This window comes from Carassius auratus, chromosome 22, assembly GCF_003368295.1.
Source record: "Carassius auratus strain Wakin chromosome 22, ASM336829v1, whole genome shotgun sequence".
In the NCBI taxonomy this organism is placed as follows: domain Eukaryota; kingdom Metazoa; phylum Chordata; class Actinopteri; order Cypriniformes; family Cyprinidae; genus Carassius; species Carassius auratus.
Window position 1 is genome coordinate 1,326,913 of NC_039264.1, and position 26,431 is coordinate 1,353,343.

Genomic DNA, 26,431 nt, shown 5'->3' on the forward strand with positions numbered 1-26,431 from the left:
GAATTATCCTGTGGCACTGGATGAATGGTGACAAAGGATCTTTGTCCTTGCTCCCAAATTCAATACGCTCCGTACTATTCTGATTAATATCAAGGCTAAAATGAGGAGGGCTCCAGGCTTTATATTCTGTCACGGGCCTAACCTGGAGTTTACAGCACATATGAGAAAGCCCTAAACCATCAAATATCTCCCCAACCTCACAATATCCTACAGCATAGAAGGGAACGCCCCTACCCCAGTACCAACACTGACCTGAAGTCAAATTACCAGCAGTAACGAGCAGACGAATATTCACCAAAGTAAATTGACTGATTCAGAATCAACAATTTAATTTCAGGAAATCACAATTTAAAAGAAAGTTATCTGAACCTGAAATCTGGAAAATTAGTCAGATAAAAGAAAGGCTTAATAAATTAATAGAAACTGGGAAAATACTGACAAGTGTATCCCAGATACAACCTTTGACCCCTTTTAAGTAAACAGCGTATGCACAATTAGGGCTAATTTAACTTTACACAGTTTGGAAAAAAAATTCACTTAAAAGAGCATTTCAACATATTAGGAAACATTCAAACAACACAAAAAAACAAAACTAAAAAAAAAATCTCTTTAATACAATTATATGGTGAATTTCACAATATTCAAAACAATATTCCAGCTTTTCCAAAAGCAAAACAACATCCAAACCTTCCAGGCTGCTGAATTAGGCTGTGCAGGCGGTATTTCCGATTCTCTTAAGTCCAACGCAGTTCAATTATAGAACAGTTCAAACGCGTAACAAGTGTCTCAATGCAATCGCTCTCGAACGTTCAAACTTCTCTGCTTTTACCCGATAATCCTTGGGTTTCAGAAGGAAGAAGGAAACATCTTACTTGAGTTGTAATCAGTAATGTCATTCAATGGCAGGGTAAACGTACGAGTTTCCCCGAAATGCACTGATGAAGCGGGTTTTCCCGGCAAACAATCCAGCCTGATGACGCAGCACACTCACGAACTCCAAACAGCCTCTTTTCGTTTCCCCGCGACTCGTTCCGAATCCCGGGAAAAGTCATGCAAGTTGTAGTCACTCCAGTCTTCACATTTTCTCGACAGCACCACCCAGTTGCTCGTTAATCTCCCTGTTACGGTGAACAGCTGTTCAGTCCTCACCAACTCTCTTCCGTCCCCTCTTCTCCTCTCCTTTTTTTCTGCACGCACAAAAATGCTGGGACCTGCCCCTTTTCTATGGTTACATTCAGTTTTATATAAATTGTACACTCAACTAAAGGATTATTAGGAACACCTGTTCAATTTCTCACTAAAGGGTTAGTTAATCGAAAAATGATGTCATTAATGACTCACCCTCATGTCGTTCCAAACCCGTGAGACCTCAGTTTATTTTCGGAACACAGTTTAAGATATTTTAGATTTAGTCTGAGAGCTTTCTGTCCCTCCATTGAAAATGTATGTACAGTCTACTGTCCAAAAAATACATTATGGTCCAAAAATAGCACTACCAGAGTTTCTAAAGTGCAGTGTGTTTAAAGGGTTACTTCACTGAAACTCGAGAACGAGTCAATCTTTCATTCGTTATCTGGCACGGCTCGGTGTTCATCTTCAGTCAGTCCCTCCAGAAAAACGCGGATTATTTTTGTGATTGTTGCGGGCAAAAATCCTTGATTTTGTGGCAGGTTTTCTTAAAAAATGCGATGGAATATGCAGGATATTTTTGCAATCTTATGCGATGAAATTGCGGGAACTTGCAAAAACTGCGGTTTGATGAAAAAGAGAAAAAAAGGTGACCCCCCCCCACCCAACACCCTGTTCTCACTAGGCTACTACCTTACTATAATGAGTCATTTCTTATGACTTCCTATGATAAGCAAGCATACTAAATCACATAATATTTAAGTTCTCTTTCTGTTTTATTTCAGACCTTAATTAACACATGGCTCAAACTTACAAAACATTGAGTCAAACAAGTTCTCTAGCTTTACAAAAGGAATATTCAACAACTTCTGTAAAAATGAATACAAATAAAATATACACACAAATATACAAATGGTGTTTTACAGGAATTGCAAAGTGCAATCTCTTACTGCAACGTAAACTATTTTACATACTACTAATATACTTACAACTGTAAGGTTTTGGTACTATTCTGTAACAGAAAAGTACAATCTTACAACTGTAGAGGTGCATCAACTTCTGAATGAAACTACAACAGTCTACTGTGAAAATGAAAACTAACTTCGTAGCCTCTAAACTAACATCATTCGCCATCCTCATCCTCATCCCTCTCTCAAAATAATTTGCCCCCACTGTCATGTAGCACACCGGGTAACTGCTTCGCGCGGTCTTTTGCGCTTATTTTTGTTGGCAGATGAGAATGATTTGCGTCCTTCACCCTGGTTTCACCGCGGGGTTCGCAGATGATGTTCACGTCGCGCAATTACGTCACTTAATAAGGTTCCCATTGGGAAATAATTTTTTTTTGCAACAAAAATTATTATTATTATGAAATAATGCTACCTCCGCATATTTTGCTTCCTGAAATCGGCAATTTATGCGGCGAAAGTGTGGCGTATTTGAAAAAATGCGACCCCTGCATAAATATGCGGCCCTTGTCTGATTATGCATTAAATCACGCGATCACATAATCGCGTTTTTCTGGAGGGACTGTTCAGTTCTCTCTTCACAGCAGTTCAGTCAGTGTACTGTTTGAGTAAATTAGTTACTCCAGGATATTGGTTTGTTTGAACTCAGAGGGAGTGTCAGCCACATTAAAAAAGGTAACAGCTCAAGTCATTTGTGGATTAATGCGTATTGGAGACGCGAACCGTTTCAAACAATTCAGTTCGATTTGGTGAACTAGTTCAAAAAGATCTGGTTACATCGAATGATTTGTTCGCGAACCGGATATCACAAACTGCTTTGTTTTGAACTGTCTCACAACAGACACGGAAGAGAAGACAATGCTGAATAAAGTCATAGTTTTTGCTTTCTCATTGTTTTTGACCATGTCCATCCCTTTATGACCACCATGAACCCATACTCTGATGGCTACTTCCAGCAGGATAATGCACCATGTCACAAAGCTCGAATCATTTCAGATTGGTTTCTTGAACATGACAATGAGTTCACTGTAAATGATCTCAACCCAATAGAGCATCTTTGGGATGTGGTGGAACGGGAGCTTCGTGCCCTGGATGTGCATCCCACAAATCTCCATCAACTGCAAGATGCTATCCTATCAGTATGGGCCAACATTTCTAAAGAATGCTTTCAGCACCTTGTTGAATCAATGCCACGTAGAATTAAAGAGAAAGGGGGTCAAACACAGTATTAGTATGGTGTTCCTAATAATCCTTTAGGTGAATGTATGAACTATAACAAACTGCAGAAGTTTTTATCTTGTTGTTTTGGATAAAAACATCGGTTCAAAGATTACATGAACTTACAGAGTCTTTGACAAATAATTACAGAACATTTAAATGATAAAATTTGAAATTAACAACAATAAAGACAAAATGACTGTTAACATCACACAGTTAACATTAGCATGTTTCCAGCCGTTTCAATATTTCAATAACAGATATCACTGAGCGCTTAATCATTAATGAGAGACCTGCAAAGAATTTCAATATTTCAGCTCAAAACTCAATCTCATTTTGCTATTACGCATATTTAGAGGAGTTTGTTCTTTGCCCAAGCTGTTGTGATCCTTTTAGATCATTAGACTTTTTCCATTGTCTGTAAGAAAATAAAGATTTACAAGAAGTAAAGAGAGAGACATTAACAATGCCATTTACAGAACATCTGTCATCAGTCAGAGAAATGGTTTTAAATGTGTTTCTTATGGAGATGATTTTGTCAGTGCAGGTGAAATCAAGCACATATCTAAAAACACACTACAGGAGTGAAGTATCTTACCTTATCCTTAGACATTTTTTGTAGCACTTGTTTGATTTTCTTCATGTCTGTTCATTACACACAATTGAAATCATTACATACAATTGAACACTAATTTTGCAAAATGAAAAGGTTTTCCTCTCAGTACAGTATCTGTAGGTGATACTTGCCATCGCTGGAGCTCCTGCGGCGAAAGATCATCACAACAACAACAGCTGCAGCCACCAGCAGAACACCAACAACAATTCCTGCTACAACATCTGGAAACAGACCTGAACCTGGAACAGATATCATCATCAGTGTGAGGAAATCTGACAGTGGCTGCATCCAAAAACTGAAAAATGCTGGCTTCGGAGGTCGCATTCCAAGGTCGTGAGGCATCAAGGCACGTCCTAAATCAATAGCTTCATTTCCAGTCTTCTGATATTCCTTCATCTGGCCGGTTTTTGAAGGCAGCATAGATGTATCCTTCGTTGCCTTTGATATCCCACAATCCTGTGCGTTCCCTTCTGTGACAGTTAAGCTAAAAAATAAAGATGGTGTCTGAAAGTTGAGGTCGGTGCTCAGTTTGTGTGTAAATGTATGTTTCTGAACAACGTTTTCCAATTTTATGTAATTTCTAGCGAGAAATTAACATTGCAGTAATGAAAAATCCACTTAGTTATCACCAAAGCTCTCAGTATTTTGCAGTAGATCATTAAACCATTACTCTGCCTCAGAAGCCTGTCCGAAATCCGTTTTATGAGGTGCTTTCGGGCAAAAACGCTGCCTGCAAAGTAGGGCTGGGCGATATATCTAACAATATGATCATGCGCATTTAATCAGTAAAGCTGCTTCCGTGATCACCTCTAAAATCTCCATCACCTGCTTATAATTGGAGTGGCATTTAATAGACAGAGCCGTAGATCGCTGACAAGCCACGCCATATCGCGTTCATTATCGCAGATGAATCGCCTTCGATAATGAACGCGATATGGCGTGGCTTGTCAGCGATCTACGGCTCTGTCTATCAGAGGTGGGACTTTCAAGTCACAAGCAAGTCTTCAAGTCATATTCAAGTCCTCAAAGGGTTAAGGCTAAAGAGATAATTAAGTGACTAATTAAATGATGATTGTGCATTAGTGATGAACATCTGCTGTTAACAATCAACATCACTGAAGTAAAGAGAAACACAAGAACTACAACTGAATTTAGCCACAGCCTTCAACTGAAAAAAAAGTAAAAGAAAAAAAAACACTATGTCACCATAATTGTGGTCAAGGTTTGCTTTAAGTAGTGTCTTGACCCTTTTACTAATTCAAACCAATTTGATTCAAAACAATTGCAATATTGTTTTCGCCACAAACATGTATGCATTGCTGAGTCAAACCTTGCAGTAACAGATGATCTTATGTGTTTTCTGCTTATAACTCATGATGACTGAACATCATGAAATTGTGTTTATCTTTGGATAGTAGACTGACACTCAGCTATTACTGAACTGAAGTAAAAAAAAATCTCAATGTTGAAAGACACAAAAGGAGACAATGAGTTCAGGTTTTTAGACAAACACACTTATCACACGATCCTCAATAGTGGTGACAATTTTTCATACTGCAGTGCATGATGGGAATTTTTACTAAGATTTTACCCAGCATGCAACATTTTGTTGATTGTCACCACTGTTGAGAGTCATATGCTGGTTCTTAATGTCTGTGTGTGTCTACAGAGGGTAGTTTTTCAGATTTTGTATGCACTTAGTAGATTTAAAATTCACTTAAATTTTTTTTCCATAGTGTAGTTTTACTGGGTTGATTATGCTAAATTTAAATAGAGCTAATGTTAATTTGATTGTAAACTGACCACCTATCACATACAGATTAATTTATTCTCTTTGCTTTACAGCACCACATGCAATGCTGCATAAAGAGATCTAACGTGACAGTCAAGGGTCAAGAGCCCGACTAAAGCAAACACTGATCTCCATTATGGTTGCTTCATTTTAACCAATAAAACATCAACATCTGATCCTCTGTAATTCTCAAGAACAGCAGGTGTTCATCATTAATGCACAATCATCATTTAATTAGTCACTTAATTATCTCATTAACTTTAACCCTTTGAGGACTTGGGATATGACTTGAAGACTTGCTTGTGACTTGAAAGTCCCAACTCTGGTAAAAGCTGAATGTCAGTCAACAATCCAAAGAAAACTATCTCATGATGTCCAAGTCAACATGAGTTATAAGCAGAAAAAGCATAAGATCATCTGTCACTACAAGGTTTGATTCAGCAATGCATACATGTTTGTTGCGAAAACAATGTTGAAGTTGTTTTGAATCAAATTGCTTTGAATTAGTAAAAGGGTCAAGACACTACCTAAAGCAAACCCTGACCACAATTATGGTGGCATAGTGTTTTTTTGTTTTTTCAGTTGAAGGCTGTGGCTAAATTCAGTTGTAGTTCTTGTGTTTCTCTTTACTTCAGTGATGTTGATTGTTAACAGCAGAAGTTCATCACTAATGCACAATCATCATTTAATTAGTCACTTAATTATCTCATTAACTTTAACCCTTTGAGGACTTGGGATATGACTTGAAGACTTGCTTGTGACTTGAAAGTCCCACCTCTGCTGTCTATTAAATGCCACTCCAATTATAAGCAGGTGATCGAGATTTTAGCGGTGATCACGGAAGCAGCTTTACTGATTAGATGCGCATGATCATATCGTTAGATATATCGCCCAGCCCTAATTGCATGTTAATATTGGCATGCTATATGATTATCACTACTTTTAAGAGTGTCTCTTGTGGTCTGTTTATGTATTTCATTTATAAATGTAAAACTGGCTTTCATGTAAGTGTTGTAATTTTAAATGTATTGCTTATATTGTAGGAACACTTCTATGATGCAGAAGGTAACTCAGGATATATAGCCTGGAGACTGAAGACAGTTCAATGTAACAACCGTTGCAGCAGAACCACTTCTGATGATAAATGTGAGAGGAGGGGTCCTCGAACCGAAAGAGTGTTTTCCACAACAGAAAAGCAGCTAGAAGGAGATCGCTGTCAAGAAGCCATTTCATTTTTGAAACATTGTTCGGATCCAGAACAAGTGACCGCAAAGATGAAATCTACTTTCCAGTTTCGCCAAAAAATGATCCATGATCCTGAAAAATCCTCATCTGTTCTTTCCTTATTTCCAAGGTTTCTTGACACAAAAGGACTTGTAAGTGTTGCACACAATAGGTTGTTGTTATTCAAAATTTAATGGACTATTTAGCTGCAACACTTGGTAATGTAACTAATTATTTTCTTGCTTTTAACTGTACACAACTTTAGGTGCTTCAAGACTTTGAGTTACTATTTGGAGTGGAGACTGCATCTAAACTTCTGGAGAAGTGGGACTCTACTCTGAAGCAAAAAGTCATTCAAGAAGCCAAAAACCTCACCCAGTCACTGCTTTTGAGTTGTCTGATTCAGTCTGCAGAACACTGCAACACCACTCAAGGAGGTACAGTCAGTTCATTATGTATACTAATCAAGAGCAAGGATAATCATTTTGAGTGTATATAAAATAACATGTATATTGGTAAATGATTACCGTATGTAGACTGGTTTGGTTTGCATTTTCTTTTTTTAATTTAGACTGGGACAGTGATATGTCTTCCCTGTTATTGCTGGTGTATCTCCTGCCTCCACCTTCTAGTGGAAATAAGAAGTCTGTCAAGATCAGTGTGCAAAATGCTTTGGATCGCGTAGTAAGATTTCACAAGGTATACTTTTAATGTTATGTAGAACTTCACGTAATTCCTAGAATGTTTGTTAATGTGTAGGTGTACATTAATCTAAATGGGTTTTTTTATTTATTTATTTTTCAGTCCTGTTGCAGTTTTGAAGAAGTCCTTGGATCAACACAGACAACACAGCCCTACATCTTGGCAGTTGGCACTTCGAAGAGTAGCATCCATGACTACTACATTGCTGTGGATGAGCGGCTCATCCCCTGCATGGCTAAGTCCTCTCTCTCAGCTTTTGATGAACTTTTTAAAGTTCATTATGTGTTTGGCATTTCATATGATGCCGCTTTGCACAATATGTTTACCTTTCTTCAGACCACGATTTACAACATTGATGTAGGCATTACCCGTGAAAGCCCACGAGTCGGAGATCTTCGAGCCAAGATTCTTAATTAAGTGTTGTTACACCATCATCTTTAAAACATGTTTAGGTGCTTTGTTTGCAAGTTGAATTTTGATACAGTTACAGAGTTAATTCGCCATCTCAAGATTACTCATGCTATTTTTCCTGGCAGAAAGTTACAGTTGGTATGCGAACAGGATGGGTGTTGTCAAAGATTTGTTACATTCTCTGGCTTTAGAAAACATATCCAATGTAGACACAACAGTAAAAGCTCTGAAATGCATTCATTAGAACCTCCCTCTAGTCCCTCTGTCGTGCAGTCCTCCAGCACAGTTTCAGAAAACCCAAGCACAAGTGGTCATGAGAGAACATTGCGAACCCAAGAAATGTGTGCATCTCTAATTGCAAAACTGCAGAGTAGTGGAGTACCCACCAATGTAGTTACATCAGTGGCTGAAAATATGGAGGAACTTGTGTATGAATTGCACTCAAACATTAAAGAGGATGTTGTTAAGTTGATTGAAACTGATGAACACAGGAACGCTATTGAAGAATATTTTGACAGTCTTGAGAATCCCTTCTCTAAGTTCACAACAGAAACAAAATGGAAAAAATATTTTTTTGAGACTTGGGGTGTTGTAGAACCAGTTGAAATACCTTTAGGACAGAGATATGACACTAGGCGAAATACAGCTACAGGTACGATCAGGTGCCAGTCACTGATAAATTTGTATATGTTCCTTTATTGCAGACTTTAAGTTTCATGTTCCGAAATGAAGAAATCCATAAACATTTTGTACAGCCAAGTGAGGAGAGAGAAATTTTAAGAGAGTTTTGTGATGGTAGCTATTTTAAAGAGCATTCCCTTTTTTCCAAAGAAAATAAGTCTCTTCAAATACAACTTTTTTATGATGATTTTGAAACCTCAAATCCTCTGGGATCCAAACATGGCATGCATAAGGTTGGGAGTATGTATTTTGTTTTGAGAAATCTGTCTCCTAAGGTCAACTCTGCCCTAATGAATATCCATCTTTTGGCACTTTTTCACACACAAGATGTCCAGCGGTATGGCTTAAATGCAATCCTGGAGCCTATTGTGCGTGATATTAAAATTCTTGAGAGTTCTGGAATTAAGTTGCCACTCTCTGAAGAACCAATACGTGGAACAATAGCTCAAGTAACTGGTGATAATCTGGGGGTGCACACACTCTTTGGGTTTGTACAGTCATTTAGCGCAAACTACTTTTGCAGGTTTTGTCTAATTGATAAGCTTTCTTCTCAGACCATTTTCTTTGATGACCATCCAGACATCATACTGCGTGACAGAGTTTTACATGCTGAGCACTGTCAAAGTCTTCTTACTGATGATGCTTCACAGTCATCATTTGGTGTCAAAAGAACATGTTTACTTAATGAGTTGGAGTATTTTAATATTTCTGAAAACTATGCAGTGGATATCATGCATGACTTGCTAGAGGGAGTAGCACAGTTCGAGATGAAGTTGCTTTTTGATTATCTGTCGGAGAGCAAAGTTGTGTCCTCACAGTCTGCGAGCAACAGAATTTACTCATTTAACTATGGTTATGTTGAACGTAAAAACCGACCTACCATGATTAAATTTGAACAACCTGGGAATGGGTTGGGTCTCAATGCCATCCAGACATTTTGCCTCATTAGAAATCTGCCACTGATTTTTGGAGATCTGGTTGAAGTAGGAAATAAGCACTGGAGGTTACTGCTGCTTCTACTGCAGATAATAAATATTGTTTTTTCTCCAGTCATCTCAAATGGAATGACTGTTTATCTGAAACATTTGATCTGTGAACACCACACGCTGTTCAAACAACTCTATCCAAGAAATCTTATTCCCAAGCATCACTTCATGATCCACTATCCCCGATGCATCAGGAAGATAGGCCCGCTTGTTCATGTTTGGGGGATGCGCTATGAGGCAAAACACCGCTTTTTTAAAAAAAGTGTAAAAATTTTCAAAAACATTACCAAGTCATTAGCACTTAAACATCAGATGGCTATCGCATATCACTGGGAATCTCAGCCTTTCAAGAGTATAGAGTGTGGACCTGTAACAAGCGTTCAGCTTTGTAACTTGCTGGATTGTGAACTGATTGCAGAAAAACTGCAACTTGACATTGACTGTTTTGTTAATACTCTTTCTTGGATTTCTTGTTTTGGGACGGAATACCGCTCGGGACTTCTTGTTTGTTCAGAATTGAAAGATGATATCCCTGTCTTCAGTAAAATTACAGACATATTTTAATTCAATGGTCAGCATTTTTTGTTGACTTCTGATTTTGAAACTGTATGTTTTGTTGAACATCTTCACTCATTTCAAGTCCAAGAGGGGCTTTGCAGGAAAGTTTCCCTTTTGAATGTTGAAACCTTGCGTTTCTTTAAACCTTTTGACCTTCAAACATCGTATGGATTTCAGCAAAATGATCTTTATATTGTTCCGTTACATGTTTTACAATAGTCCTGTTCCTTGTAGTTTGTACTTTTATCATTTTAATATGATACATATTTAAATGTGTATGTTGTCATTTAGTAATATGAAATTGCACAAATGACTGAAATTCATAGTTATACAAATTTAAATGATTTGTTCTTTTAAATTGATCTAATTGTTTTTTTAAAACTGCAAATTGACATTTTGACCTTCAAATATCATACGGATTTCAGCAAAATGACCTTTTTGTATTGTTCAGATACATGTTTTGCTGTAAAGCACTTTTTTCCCAGAGTGCTTTAGTGCTCAGGTCTTCGAATTTGTCTGTTCCTTGTAGATTGTACTTTTAATATTTTAATACAATGCAATACACGTTTAAGTGTGAATGTTGTCATTCGGTAATATGAAATTGCATAGTCATACAAAAGATTGTTCTTTTTACATGCATGCTGTACTAATTGTGTTTGTAAACACAACATTCGTTGCATTTCTTTGTGACCTGTTGAATTTGAGAAAATAAATCCAATTGGTTTGAAAGTTTTTTTTGTGATCTGTTTATATATATATATAATTTTTAATTTCTTTAAATCCAGAGTGTTGAAAGCACAATTGATCTTTGTACATTTTTAGAATAAACCCATGTGGTAGGTATTTTACTCCGTAAGTGTAAAAAATAACCCTTTGAATCGGTGTATAATACACTCTTGCAGAGAGTAATACACAGTGTACACTAGAGTATATTGTACACTTTTGGTGTAAAACAATGTACACTGTGGAGGGGTATATATTTAACACTTTTGAAAGTGTTACTTAAACACCAGGCTGGTGGGACCTATATATACACCAGAGAAGTGTAAAATGTACACTTGTGGAGTTAAATGAACACTGGGCAATTTGCTGTGTTGTGTTGCTGTGGTAACACAATTATAACATACAGACCAGAGCAAAGGCGATCATGTGTGTTATTGATTGTGGTTTGAACTAATTGTCATGGAGTGATCTGAATGCGTGAGTTCAGGTTTCATTAATGTATACATAAATTAAGTGGGAAAAAAAGATAGCAATCCATCATTTTTGGCACAATATGACATGTTTTTAAAAGTAAGTTCTACATAAAAAAAAAAAATCTTTAGTTTAGACACACAGACATCAAGAATCAGCATGAGCATCACAACAACGGTGACCATCAAAAAAGTATGTTGTAGCCAATAAAAACTCATCCATGGCTCCCATTCATGCATTGCGGCATGAATAAATTATGAGCTGAACTGTCTTTTTAACTTTTTATTCTTACTATATTTTATTTTTGCTGTTTTTATGTGAATTTTTAGTATCTAGTTTTGTGATGTTCAGAGTAGATCTGTTTATCTGGATATGCTGTTTGTCACCGTTGTTGAGATTCATACAAGTTCAAGTTCAAGTTCGTTTATTTATAAAGCACCACTTAACACAGTCACCCGACTGACCAAAGTGCTGTACAAAATACAATGCATGACATATAGAGATAAAATTAAGCAGATAGAATTGACAACACTAGAACATGTTACATGCCAGTAAAAGTTTAAAAGAGTGTATAGCTTCCCTTGAGCATTTGATGGTACATAATTAAAAACACCAAGTGTGAAAATTTACAATCCAGTAGACAGTGTGTCTAGCACTTTATCCCAAATATTATGTTTTTACACACGACTACCTGAAACTAATGAACTTACTAAAAACTATCCCTGTCAATCCAAAAAGGCAAGGGAGAACAGGTGGGTTTTTAAGAGAGATTTAAAGATATCTAGTGAAGGAGCAGTTCTGATGTGGCTTGGAAGGTTGTTCCACAATCTCGGGCCTGCGATAGAGAATGATCTGTCACCTCTGCGTTTGAGTCTGGATGAGGGGATCTTGAGCAGCTTTTGATTTCCAGAGCGGAGCTCTCGAGTGGGGTTGTAAGGGGAGATGAGTTCAGATAGATAGCTTGGGGCCAGATCGTGCACACATTTGTAGACGAATAAAATTATTTAAAAATTTACGCGATACTGAATCGGTAACCAGTGAAGGGCTCGGAGTAGCGGGGTGGAGTGGTCATATTTACGACCATTTTTTAGAAATTTCGCAGCAGCATTTTGGACTAATTGAAGCCTATCTAATTGTATTTTTGAAATGCCGCTATATAAAGAATTACAGTAGTCCAGCCGTGAAACAATAAAGGCGTGGACTACTGTCTCAAGCGAGCTAACAGGCAATGCGTGTTTGATTTTTGATAACTGACGGAGCTGGAAAAAGCTAGACGCAACTACTGAGGAGATGTGTTTTGTCTAGAGTGAGTTGACAGTCCAACAAGACACCAAGATTTTTTGCACACTTTGTTTGGTGAACTGCCAGGTCATCTAGAATAGATGTATCAATTTTGGAGACATTTGAGGAGTTAAACACAATAACCTCTGTCTTTGAATTGTTGAGGGATAGAAAATTATTTGCCAGCCAGATTTTAATCTCGTCAAGGCAGGAAAATAGCGAGGTGACAGAAAGGGGATTGTCTCTTTTTATAGGTAGGTAGATTTGGGTATCGTCAGCATAGAGATGATACTGTACTCCATGCTTTCTCATAATCGATCCTAGCGGCAACATATAGAGGGAGAAAAGCAGAGGGGATAAGATCGAACCCTGAGGAAGGCCAAATTCGAGACGCGCAGCAGAGGAGGAGTAGTTTCCAATTTTTATTGAGTAGTAGCGGTCAGTTAAGTATGATTTAAACCACTTCAGGACATAACCATTTAACCCCACTAGGGATTTTAGTCTCCATAGAAGCACCTGGTGATCGATGGTGTCGAAGGCAGCTGTTAAGTCAAGGAGAACTAAAATTAAGGAGTCCCCTGAATCAGTGGTAACTAAAATATCATTAAAAACTCTCAGTAAAGCTGATTCAGTGCTATGGAGAGGTTTAAAGCCAGACTGAAAGCGTTCGGAAATGTGGTTAGTGCTGAGAAATAACTGAAGTTGAGTTAAGACCAGCTTTTCTAACACCTTAGAAATAAATGGGAGCACAGAAATTGGCCGAAAATTATTTAACACCGACGTGTCCAATGAAGGTTTTTTGAGGAGAGGGGTGACAACTGCCCGTTTCAGAGCGGTAGGAACCATACCAGTAGCTAAGGACTTGTTTATAAAAATGAGTAATGTAGGGCAAATTGACTCTGTGATCAGTTTGAGGTAGCGAGGATGTATCTCGTCATAAGGACACAGTGAGGGTTTTAGGGCGTTAATGACTTCAGAAAGTACTTGTAATGAGACTGGTTCAAAAGTGTCCCAAACACATGAAGACTGCAAAATATCTTCCAACATAGACACAGAATTGTTTGTAGCTACTTGAGACCTTAGATTTACGATTTTATCAGAGAAAAACCTCAGAAAACATTCACATAAATCATCAGAAGGGTTTGGAATGCAGATTACAGATGGGTTTAACATAGAATTTAACACAGAGAATAAGATTTTTGGCTTATTTCTATTGCATGAGATCAAATTTGAAAAACAGGCCGCTTTAGCGGATTTCGCTGCAGACTGGTAAGCCAGCAGAGCAGATTTAAACCGCTCAGAAGAAGACTGTGTTTTGTCCTTTTTCCATTTTCTTTCCCTTTTTCTGCATGCTTGTCTAAGCGCACGGGTTTCAGGTGTTAGCCACTTCACAGCCTTATGTTTGGGTTTAAAAACTTTTAAAGGCGCAGTTTCATTTAGGACAGAAATCCAGGAATTGTTCAACAGATCGAACTGTTGGTCGGCATTTAGGTCGGAGTCTAATTTGTCCAAAAGCCACTGAGAGGATAGTTCATTAAAAAGAGCATTAAAATCCAGATGGAAGTGGGAAGAATAAACACGGGAAACTTTTGCACTTTCACGTGGAAGAGTTAGATTTTGTAGTGAGAGAGAAAAAATTATAGGTTTGTGGTCGGAGATCAAATAGTCCGATACAGAGAGCTCTGAGACCAATAGCCCATAGGAGAGCACAAGGTCCGATATGTGCCCCTGTTGATGGGTGGGCTCATTAACCCATTGTTGGAGATTAAAAGAGTCTATCAACGTTAAAAACTCCTTTGAAAGGGGATTAAGAGGGCAACAGACATGGACGTTGAAATCGCCTAACAGAATGAAACGGTCACAGTTTGTTGTTAAAAAACCTAATAGCTCTGTAAGTTCAAGGATAAAGTTTTGGACCATATGTGGAGGGCGGTAAATCACAGCTATCATGATAGGGCCATTCCATTGGAGGCGAAATATCTGTGCTTCAAAGCTGAGGAAAACTTTTAACGTCATTTTCTGACAGCGAGGAAAAAGTGATGTTTTTAAAATAGTCACAAGACCGCCCCCCCTACCTTGTACTCGGGGAGAGTTAAAGAACGAACAGTCACTAGGCACCAGATCTGAAAAAGGAGTGAGGTCTCCTACCTGAGTCCATGATTCGGTGATAAATAGAAAATCCAGTTTATGAGTGAGGAAAAAGTCGTTTAGCAGGAATGTCTTATTTGCCAGGGAACGGGCGTTTATCACAGCCATCTTTGGCGGAGGGATCGAATTGCATCGAGAAGCCGGGACTCGGCGTACGGCGCAGAGATTTCCAAAGTTAACCCCTGATTGTCGTCCGCCAACCCCAATAGAGGAAGGCACAGGGCGATGATCCAGAGGATAGTCCGGGAGGATATAGCGAAGGCAGCGGGAACGCGAAAACAGCAATGGACCAGCGCAAAGGGTCCGATTTGCCGTCATCCCGGCCGAGGACAGCACAGAGGGTCGGGCGTTGGAAGCGCAACTGGTCCGTAAGTGAAGTTTCCCTCTGACTGAGATGCCTGCTCGTTTGCCACGTTTTCTTTTCTGTTTCCTTCGCTTGGGAACCAAGTGCCAGCGGCAGGTACAGTTTCGTAACTCCGGCGGCAGAGATCCACAGGACTCGAAGGTGAAGTAAGCAGGCTCAGCTTTGCAGGCTTCAAGGACGGTAGTGCGGAAGTCCAATAGTGATTGACGATCATAGGACAGCAATGCAAGGCAGGGTGTAAGCAGGAATAGACCAAACAGACCAAGCGAGAACAGGAGCAGCAGACGGCATGCCACCACCGGCGCCATCTTAATTAACAATACACTGATTCTTGTTATCTGTGTGTGCCTAAAATAAAGACTCTTTAATAAAAAATAAAAAAAATCAGGAGCACTTGCAAGAGATGGCTACAAAATGAATAGAAAATGCAGACGCTTTCATTGTGGAATCAAAGCTGTTACAATCAATAATGGAAGTTTTATTTTGAGAAAACACTGTAAATTAGTTCAGTAACTCAGGTCAAACAACGATTACATTAAAACATAATCATCACCACCCGATGACTTTTGCTCTTGACTTGCAAACACATTTTAAAAGTAAAAAGCCACAAGCCAAGATCCCAACTAAAGCAAACACTGACCACTATAATGGTGACTCACAAAATGTGATTTTTCTCGGTTGGTGAGTCTGCTTGTTAACATCAGGTGTCTTCAATAATTCTTAATTATCTCATTAACTTCAACTCTGCTTCAGTGTTTTACTTTAAAACATGCTTCAGAGTTTATATGAGTCCACAGACTCCACACTCAGAGTGTTAAATTAACACTGGAGATTTTGCTGTCTGGTCCAGTGCCAAATTCAAACTTTAACCATAATCCAACAATCTCAGTTGTGTATTTACCAGTGTAAACTGAAAGATGATGAATTATGTGAAAAGCTTGTCAAGGCTGCAAAATACAGTTTCACCTAATTCTGAATTATACCATTCTCTGATTTACATTGCTCAGCACATGTATCATTTGAAAGAAATTAAATGTTTGAATAGACCGGAAATGTTTAATCTGGACAGAAAACAGATGTGCTGTTGATTTGAGAAATGAAAAGCAGATGTTTTTTTTTTTTTTTTTTTGATGTTGTTGAATCTCTCCCGCATTTTTAATTATCCAAAAAGAACAAAGACCATAGGAAAGACATTGGTTTATTTGTAAAAACGTGTTTTTCATGTGAATTTGGTGTATACATCAGAGGGAATTGTTGAATACAACCCAACACGGTCTACATCCGAATGTGTGTACTCCTATTTTGCTGTTAAGCTGTACTGTACACTCAGTCTGTGTGATTGAAGACGCAATGACCACAACACACTCCTTTCTCTCGGCAGAGGAAGTAGAGACTCACCCAGTGAACAAAGAAGTCCCTAAAACACTTTGGGCTTTATCTAAATTTGACTTGGGGCTGGTTAAAAATTGTGAACCAGTTCAAGTCACTCCAAACTCTGATTACAGACCCTGTAAACCTCAATATCCTCTAAGGAGAGAGGCTACTGAAGGTATAACACAACTTTTTGAATCAGCAGCTAGGGTAATTGTGTATTTCCCTGTTAAAAAGATAAAAGAAACATGCAAAAGATACTGTCAAGCTTTTAAAACTTTTGACTGCTGAGGGTCATAAGCCAGTTTGTCAATACTGCAGTTTGTAAAAAAGTAAGTGACATTTTTAGGTCCTCATCACTAAAAATGGCATATGTCTATCTGAAAAAAAAAGAAGAGACAATTCAAAAGATTCTTAAGCCTATAATGAAAAATCAGCTTATGTCATTTTTGGGCATGTGTTCATTGTGTTCATGTGTTCATTCCAAATTATGTTAAAGAAGAATCGCCCCTGAGCGCTTTGGCTCATGGGAAGGGCTTGCAACCCCATGACAAACTGACCTGGATTCCAGAAGCAGAGAAAGCATTTAAGAATATATTACTGCTACAAACATCACTAACACTGGGACTCCCAGACCCAGAGAGAAATTTTGTACAAACTGTTGATGAGAGAATGGGTTTCTGACTTCTGTTCTGTTACAGGATCATGGGGGAGACCTGTGGCCTATTTTTCGAGTAAGCTTGATCCGGTAACGGCAGGCATGCCAAAATGTCTGAGAGCTGTTGCATCTGCAGAAAAAGCTTCTAGTTTCAAGGGAAATTGTGGGGTACTCTGATGTGACGTGGCTCATGCCACACACTGTCTCTGTGATCCTGTTGGAACAGAAAACATACCATTTGTCATCGGCCAGGTGGCTCAGGTACAATGCAATCCTATTAGAAATGCCAAACATCACAATTAAAAGATGCACAGTGTTAAATCCAGCTACACTGCTCCCTACGAAGCAGGATGAGGAAGAACATGATTGTGTTGCCACATTTGAACAGGTCTTTACACCAAGACCAGATTTAAAAGAAACCCCCTTCGAAAATTCTGACTAAATTCTATTAATTGATGGTTCAGCATCTAGAGCCCCAAATAATTGGCAAAAACAGAGCCAGTTAAGGGGTAATCTCTGCTTATGCAACAGTAACATCTGGAGCGCTCCACGCGCATTGCTCTGCGCAAGCGGCTGAATTGGTAGCATTGACGGAGGCTTGCAAAATTGCTGAAGGACAAACAGTTACCATTTACACAAATTATTGTTACTCTTTTGGGGTTTGCCATGATTGTGGGGCATTGTGGAAACACAGGACATTTCTAAAGTCTGATGGTAAGCCTGATCTAAACCATGATAAAATAGCAGCACTGTTAGAAGCAATTTTGCTACCAAAGACAGTTGCTCTCTGCACATTCCAAAAGTGATGATTTTTGTGTTTTGTAGGTAACAAGTAATAGATCCTAAGTAATAGAACCTTCTTTTTCCTGTGTAACATTTAACAATGACTCACTTACACTCTCTTAAAGCTATGCAAGCTTTTGCCACAGCAGAGGAGAGGAAACAATGGCTGAAGGCCAAGTGCAAACTGAAAACAGGCTGATACTGAAGACAGACCATGTCTGCCAAAACACTTTTAACCCACACGAAGAAAAACTTGCACATGGCCTAGATCACATGAGTTGAGGAATTTTTTATTTGCTAAATAAAAACTGGTTCACAAGCTATTAAGGTGTCTCAGCACTGGCCATGATTTAACTTTTGCTGTGTATGTGGCCTTGTGTGATGGGAATGAATAGAAGAGCGGTGAATTAAATTCATATTATGTGACCCATGATAAACAAGATAAATACAATATTGCATGATAATGGTTAGATGATCACATACATTTTAAAGAAGTGTAGTATTGTTAAAATGTAGTCTTTGAAATGGCAAGACTACAAAACAGAATGATACATTATTTCAAAATTAAGCAAATCAGTCAAGTGCATTAAACTGCACTTAATAACAATTTTATTACATTTTATATTATTATTCTTGGTACAAATCCTTGCATGAAAAGAAAGAGGGAGAGAGTATTTAACCGTTATCATGTAATATTTATTTGGTTTACTATGGGACACACACTTATCTATAATAGTGAGTGGGGGCACATCATTTTTATTAGTATGCTGTCACGCACAAGCATTAAATAAAATGATAATTAAAGTATTTTATTTTTATTTAAATCCTGTATCCATTTGCTGTGAGGAACAGATCCAAATTCAAACCGCGTTCATTGGCGATATGTATCTCCTTCCTCTGTAGCTATAATAACTATTTTAAAATGTGCCTTTAAGAAGTTTTACAACAAGTTTTATGGCAGCGATTTCGAATGCTCATTTGCTCTCGCCGGTTTCTTCAGAGATTGTGACATGCCGTGTTTCCAGTGATGCATGTTTTGAATGAGATACGCGCACCTCGAGGGAGTGGATTGGGATAGTATTTTCAGCGATTAACAACTTAAATTATGCCCTGCTCCTCACACTACTATTATATTCTGCCAGAGTGGACTGCAACTGAAATGCATCGTCATTTGGACTACTGTGATACTGCTCTTTGTCACATCTGTAATAAATTATTATGATTAAGTTACATGTGTCTATCTGTTACGTTTCTCTTATAGACTGTATACTTTATACACTCACTCTTTATTGGTTGATTTGATCTTTGTAAAAATAAATAGAAAAACAAATGTAATATGTTTCTTTATAGCACAGTTACATGATGTGTGTGTTTTAAGTTTGATTTTCTATTCAGTTTAATGTACTTTATTGGCATAGTTTGTGTCTACATTAAAGCATGTCACAAAATGAATAATTGTGATCATAGTAATATACAAGGTAATAATATGAGATATTAACTTGGGTCTTGGCTATATAAGGCTCAGGTGTGGCTCAGATTTTGGGATTCTAGTTTATTTAAGGCTGAGAATTGGCACCAATAATAAAACCTGTTTTGGCCCAGATCAGGGCCAGCTAAGGCTGATTAACTGGCTGAGATTCGAGTCTTTAATCCAGTTCTGGGCCACTTCCGGGCCGTCATTCTTTGGGGAACTTGGGCCAAGGGAAAAGTCATGTGTGGCCCGGATGTGGGTTGACGGATGTGGGTTGATGGAGGATTGCAAAATTGCTGAAGGCCAAGTGCAAACTGAAAACAGGCCAAGTACTGAAGACAGACCATGTCTGCCAAAACACTTTTAACCCACACGAAGCAAAACTTGCACACGGTCTAGATCACATGAGTTAAAGGGAGATCTTTGAGGTTTTGCTAAATCAAAATTGGTTCACAAGCTATCAAGCGGTCTCACCACTGGCCATGATTTTACTTTTGCTGCGTATGTGGCCTTGTGTGATGGGAATGAATAGAAGAGCGGTGAATTCAACCATAAAATATTTAGTTACAGATCAGATGGTAATGCGCAATGTCTTGTGTAAAAGAAAGAATAATGTGAATGTTTCTGATGAAAATTATGAAGACAACGTGATGTTAAAATCTGACACCTTCGGCAGCTCTACAGAAGAAGAGTAGTAGTGAGGATTACATGCTGTAGAATAAAGAGGGTCTAAAGCAGGTCATTGTCCGTGTTATGAGATAATGCAACCCCAAAGAAAAGATAAGTAAGTTCTTCTGTTTGAATATTTTGGACGGCACGGTTTTCTAAGCTACGTTTGAGTTTCGATTCTTACCACCTGACGTCTGCGATTTTCATGTACCAATTTGGACGAGACTAACATCTCCGTGTTTGTTATATTGCATACAGTCATTCGGATTGATTAATATTATTACACAATAAATATTAAATGGCTACTATAGCAAAACCATGTAAATGTGTGGTTCCTTTAGTTTAACTTGTTTTCCTTTTTTTGTAGTAGTAGGCTAAACCAATGTTTAATTTTCATAAAGGTACATCTGTTATTAACAAAGATGTATAGTAACGAAGTAGAACTACTTCACTACTGTACTTAAGTACTAAAAGGCGGTATCTGTACTTTACTAGAGTATTATTTTTTTACTTAGAGCATTATTTTACTTCAGTACATATTTTCGATGAGTTTAATACTTTTACTCCGAAATTTTTTTATGTGCTGCATCGTTACTCGTTACGAATCACTCCATTACAAACCCACATTACCACTGCCAGAACTGTAGATGGCAGGTTTGATGAAGCTGGCACATCATTGAGCGAATCAAGCGATTAAGAAGACTGCGCGTGCTGACTGAACTGCTGTGAAGAGAGATGAACACCGAGCTGAGCCAGATAATGACTCGTTCACGAGTCAAGAACCGGTTGCATGGGTTTTCGGATCACCAGTAGTTCTTTCTGACAGTTCGATTCAATAAACCAGTTGAAGAAAACAGTTCACTGTTTCTTTTGCGCTCAATGTAATGGCGTCATTGCAGATGATTGCCCTTGATTCAAGTCTTCGGTTTACTCGCGCTCATAATACTAGCACAGAATCAGTTCAGAATCAATCACCAAAAGAATCAGTTCAGTTCAGATGCTCTGTGTGTCGGTCTGCTTCACGCTGAATCACACATGCGCAGTATCATCAGCTCCTCGGACCTCGGTTCTCGAATCGGACAAGTCTGATAGAAACGGTTCTTGACTCGTGAACGAGTCAGTCTATTGTTCGTTATCTGGCTCGGCCCAGTGTTTATCTTCAGTTCTCTCTTCACAGCAGTTCAGTCAGTGTACTGTTTGAGTACATGAATTACTCCGGGATATTGGTTTGTTTTAACTCAAAGGGAGTGTCAGTCACATTAAACAAGTTAACATCTTAAGTCATTTGTGGATTAATGCGAATTGGAGACGTGAACCATTTTAAACGATTCAGTTTAATTTGGTGAACTGTTTCAAAAAGATCCGGTTACATCAAATGATTCGTTCACGAACCGGATATCACAAACTGCTTTGTTTTGAACTCTCTCACAACAGACACGGAAGAGAAGACAATGCTGAATAAAGTCGTAATTTTTGCTATTTTTGGACCAAAATGTATTTTCGATGCTTCAAAAAATTCTAACTGACCCTCTAATGTCACATGGACTACTCTGATGATGTTTTTCTTACCTTTCTGGACATGGACAGTAGACCGTACACACAGCTTCAATGGAGGGACTGAGAGCTCTCAGACTAAATCTAAAATATCTTAAACTGTGTTCCCAAGATAAACGGAGGTCTTACGGGTTTGAAACAACATGAGGGTGAGTTATTAATTACATAATTTAGCAAATTGGGCGAACTAACCCTTTAATCTGTTTTTTGTTTACAAAAAGTTACAGTCAAAGGAATTGTGATTGTCCTTTAGTTTAATCATTTGAAATAGTAAAAACAATATGTTCAAACTTTTGACTACTTTCTTTAATAACTACATAACACAATACTTGTACTTTTACTTTCAGTACTTGAGTAGTAAATTTTTAAATAGACTACTTGCAATACTTAAGTACAAAAATTTTTGAATACTTTAGTACTTCTACTTAAGTGTGGTGCTTAAAGAGCACTTCAACTTCTACTCAAGTCACTTTTTTGATAAAGCACTTGTACTTTTACTCAAGTCTGGGTCTCTAGTACTTTATACATCTCTGGTTATTAAAACATTATGTAATTGAGATCATAAATGAACTTGAGTAATCTTAGCTGATGCTGATATTACAATAGCCGGTATTAACAGTTTACGTGATCTGGCTCTTGATTTTATTATTTTTATCATTATTTTTTTATTGTTATTTCTTTGCCGGTAAGCAAATATATCAAACATGTGCATGGTAAGAGCATCTACGGTAATTCACGTTGGCCAAAACACACAAGGAAACATGTTGTGAAATAAAATATTGCTGGCAATCCCAGACATTTGTATTCGGACGGGTTTCGTTTTTTCAGAGGATCAAGAAGTTTGCTGAAAAACAGTAGTTAATTTGTTCTGGAATAATCACAGAGGTTGTGTGAGAAAAACACAGATGTGGCAGCAGTGGTGGACTGGGACAGTAAATCAGGCCGGGAATTTCACTCCACCCCAGGCCACCTCTGTTGCTGCAGTCACCACCACCCAATTCATGTGTCCACCAGACTGCTAAACTCTTTGGCTCTTTCAGTTGTTTGAATTGGGTTACACTTAAAAAAGAAATCAAAATCCTTTGACTGTGGACAGGCAAAATAATGAAATGGAGTATCAAAGCATCCACTGTCTCTATCATCTTTCCTTTAATCCCCCTCTTTCTCTCACTGCACATTGAGTTTCTCTGCAATATCAAATAATCACTTTCAATAATCTATATTAATTATGCAGCCATCAATTGTATGTTCCCATGATCACAATCTTACTACTGATGATCTTATAAATCATAAAAGCACATATTTTCTAAGAGTACAGCCAGCATGTTTAGTTTTACTTATAGCTTAAACTTTACCTGAAGGTTCGTGCTCTGACTCAAAAGCTGAACTGTCCACCCTCTCTTGTTCAAAGCAGGAGCACTAACAGCACTAGTGCTACTGTTGCTTCCTTCGTCACCTTCAAAATAAATAAATAAGCATTGTACACTAGGCTACATATTGTAGGCTAGAAATGGAAAATCTATTTCTGGTCAATTTTGGCACTAAAAAAATACAGTATCCCCATATATAAAATAGTGTGCTAGTTTGTCATTAAGATGCTCTTAAGATGCTCTTTTAAAACCTCTATCATTATATACATTTGTTGATTCATGATTCGGTTTTATGATTCGTACATTCATAAAACAGTCAATTAATTTGCAGTTGCATACAAGCCTAATGCACGTCAGCCTGATCGACTGCACAGTGGCAGCCGGCAGGCCAGAATGACCGTCAGGCCACCGGGAAATGTCCCGATGATCCCGATGGCCAGTACAAATCACCAAGTACGTGAATTTACGTTGAATTTACATGATCGATGTAAACTATAAGGATAGTGTGTTCACAAATGTATCTACATTTAATCAATAGAAGTGATCAATAATGATCAAAAGGGAGGAGTGTTATGGAAACTTTTAGTTTTGTTAATCTTGCATCGATTGCATTCATCTCATTTAAGTAACTTTTTTTTTAACATACATTGATCAAGGTAGTTATAGTTCTGAGGTACCAGTGGCTTTGAATATAACTAATAATTTTTCAAAATTCTCTGGATTGAATTTAAATCTATCTACATGTGAGATCCTACAGCTCAAAAATAACAACCTATCCACTGGATGTAATATTCCTGTTAAAAGCATGGTAAACTATTTGGGTATCAAAATCTCTAAAAATACTGAAGCAATAGTCAACTCAAATCTTATACCTGTTATTGAAAAAATGCAAAAGAGCTATAATTCATGGTTGGCCAAAGATCTTTCTATTCAAGGAAGAATTTTATTAAGTAAAGCAGAAGGTCTTTCGAGAGCAGCATACCTCCTGTCTTCACTTAGTGCCCCCAAAGGTTTTATGCTCACAAATGGAATAAATTCTCTTTAATTTCATCTGGAGAAAAGAGCCTCATAAAATTAATCTGATGGTGGGTTAAATGTTCTTAATTTTAAAATTTTTAACCAAAAAAAAAATAAAAAATTAATCGGCTTAAAAACTTTTCAACATTGTCCCATATCATTTATTTGAGAAACTTGAGGTATTATTTTTTTTGTTGTTGTTGTTGTTGCAGTGTCCTTCTATAACTGGCAGACTTCACGTTGCTTTGGCCAATTATCAAAAGCATTACTTTACTGGTTACTTTTGTACAAACACAATTTTTCTCCTAGCAGGTGTTTTATATTGAAAAATGGTAATATCACTCATAATAACAAGTCATTGAAGCATTGAGTTCGGCATAACGTATTAATTGTAAACAAGATTATTGACAATAATGGGCAATTATACACTTACCCTAATTTTATTACAAAATATGGCTTTTTTGTAAATGAAAAAGAATTTAACAAAGTAATCAAGGCTATTCCTATAGCGGCATAATAATTTAACCACATTCTCTGATGTAAATTTTAATAACACGTGACAAAATCTCCAACTTGTTATAAATGGTCTTTCCATTTTTGACAAGAGTTTTAATAACAGTTTTATAAGAAACTCCCTAAATGTTGGATCCCATCCTCCATGTAAATCAAAATGGCTTAAAGGTCCCATTTCTCGCGCTTTTTTGAAGCTTTGATTGTGTTAACAGTGCACAATATAACATGTGTTCATGTTTCGAGTGTAAAAAAACAGTATTTTTCACACAATTCACCTATCTGTATACTGCTGTTTTCACTGTCATAAAAATGGGCTGATGACTTCCTTGTTCTATGAAGCAGGGGCGCTGCACAAGATCCCGGACCTTATGCATAGCAGTCTTAATGCGTTTGATATTATTTATACTCTAACAACAACATTACACACTAACTAAAGTTTAAAACATGGGATCATGAAGAATGGGACCTTTAAACCTCACTTATATCTTGGCGCATACATCTGGATGTTACCGTATAAATGTAATTTCTTGAAAAAGTTAAAGAAGTACTTTACAAAATTATTGACAGATGTTATCCTGTAAATGCAGCTGTTAGCAGATATATCCAGTGTTTGTGATAAGTGTACCTTTTGTAATGTATCTGTTGAAGATACTGAACATTTATTTTTCTATTGCCCTTTTTCTATTTCATTTTGGGTTGACTTTAAAATAGGCATAGATAAAAAAATAAAATAAACAAAGCCCTTAATGTAGAACCTCATGATATTTTACTTTGTTATCAAAGCCAATCTTTTTCTGATACACATATGTATATTATTAATGTTAATTATCTTAGCAAAGTTTTATATTCATAAGTGAAAAATAATTCAAAAGAAACCATCATATATTACATTTTTGTAACACTGATCTTAAAATATATTTTGAAACCCTTTCTAATATAAGATCACAAAACAAGAAGCCTTTAAAAACAATGCAATTTCTAAAGCTTTTCAAATTTATGTAATGCATTTTTTTAAATCTTTTTTTTCTTATTATTTATATTGTCTTTGTTTATATGTACGTTTGTATTCAATTATACTTTTTGTTTTTGCTGCAGTTATGTTTTGCATGCTTTGAGAAGTGCAATGTTTCCCTGTTCACATTACGTCTTTGTGTGATAGAACTGAATAAAAGAAGAAGAAAAAAGTAGAAATAAATGCAAGGGGCGCATTGGGGACCCATCCAAGATGGCGGCCGCGCTGATACGTCTGTTTCTATCGGGTAACGTGGCAGTCACGTGACTTCGATACGTGATTCTACGTGCCGGGTACAAATTGACTGTTTCAGTTCAACAGAAAAGCTCCAATAACTCGTTCCTAATTCATCAAAGATAACGTTACCGCGGCTAAAGGTCCAGGATGGAAAACTACTTTTTGCTGATTCTGTGTGCTTTTATCGTTAAGGGTAAGACATTAATTTGGCTTTTATTTTAACACTTTATGTTTTTCGTGAAGATATATATATTTTTTCATTTTAAACACTGCTCATCAACATTTCACTAAAAAATCATGCCTTTTATTCATCGCTGTTTTAGGCATTAGTATAAAAACACAAGTACAATGATTTTGCTCTTATAAATCCACTTTATGGAAGTTTTTTTTTTCTTTAGTTCTTGTTCTGGGTTTTTTTTTTTAAAACGCTTCTGATCACTTTTCTAATCCAAGCTAATGTTACATATGTATCTGTATTTTCATAATGCTCGTTGTTTAAAATGAA

The 26,431-nt window shown here is 37.3% G+C and overlaps 1 protein-coding gene across 1 annotated transcript; it reads left to right on the plus strand.

Annotated features, from left to right (window-relative positions):
* The first annotated feature begins 6,837 nt into the window (after positions 1–6,837).
* Positions 6,838–8,083, plus strand: LOC113040623 (uncharacterized). The gene is made up of 4 exons (XM_026198916.1): positions 6,838–7,098; positions 7,212–7,383; positions 7,518–7,645; positions 7,751–8,083. Exons 1-4 carry the CDS (start codon positions 6,997–6,999, stop codon positions 8,063–8,065), a joined length of 717 nt encoding a protein of 238 aa, XP_026054701.1. The 5' UTR covers positions 6,838–6,996; the 3' UTR covers positions 8,066–8,083.
* The last annotated feature ends 18,348 nt before the right edge of the window (positions 8,084–26,431 follow it).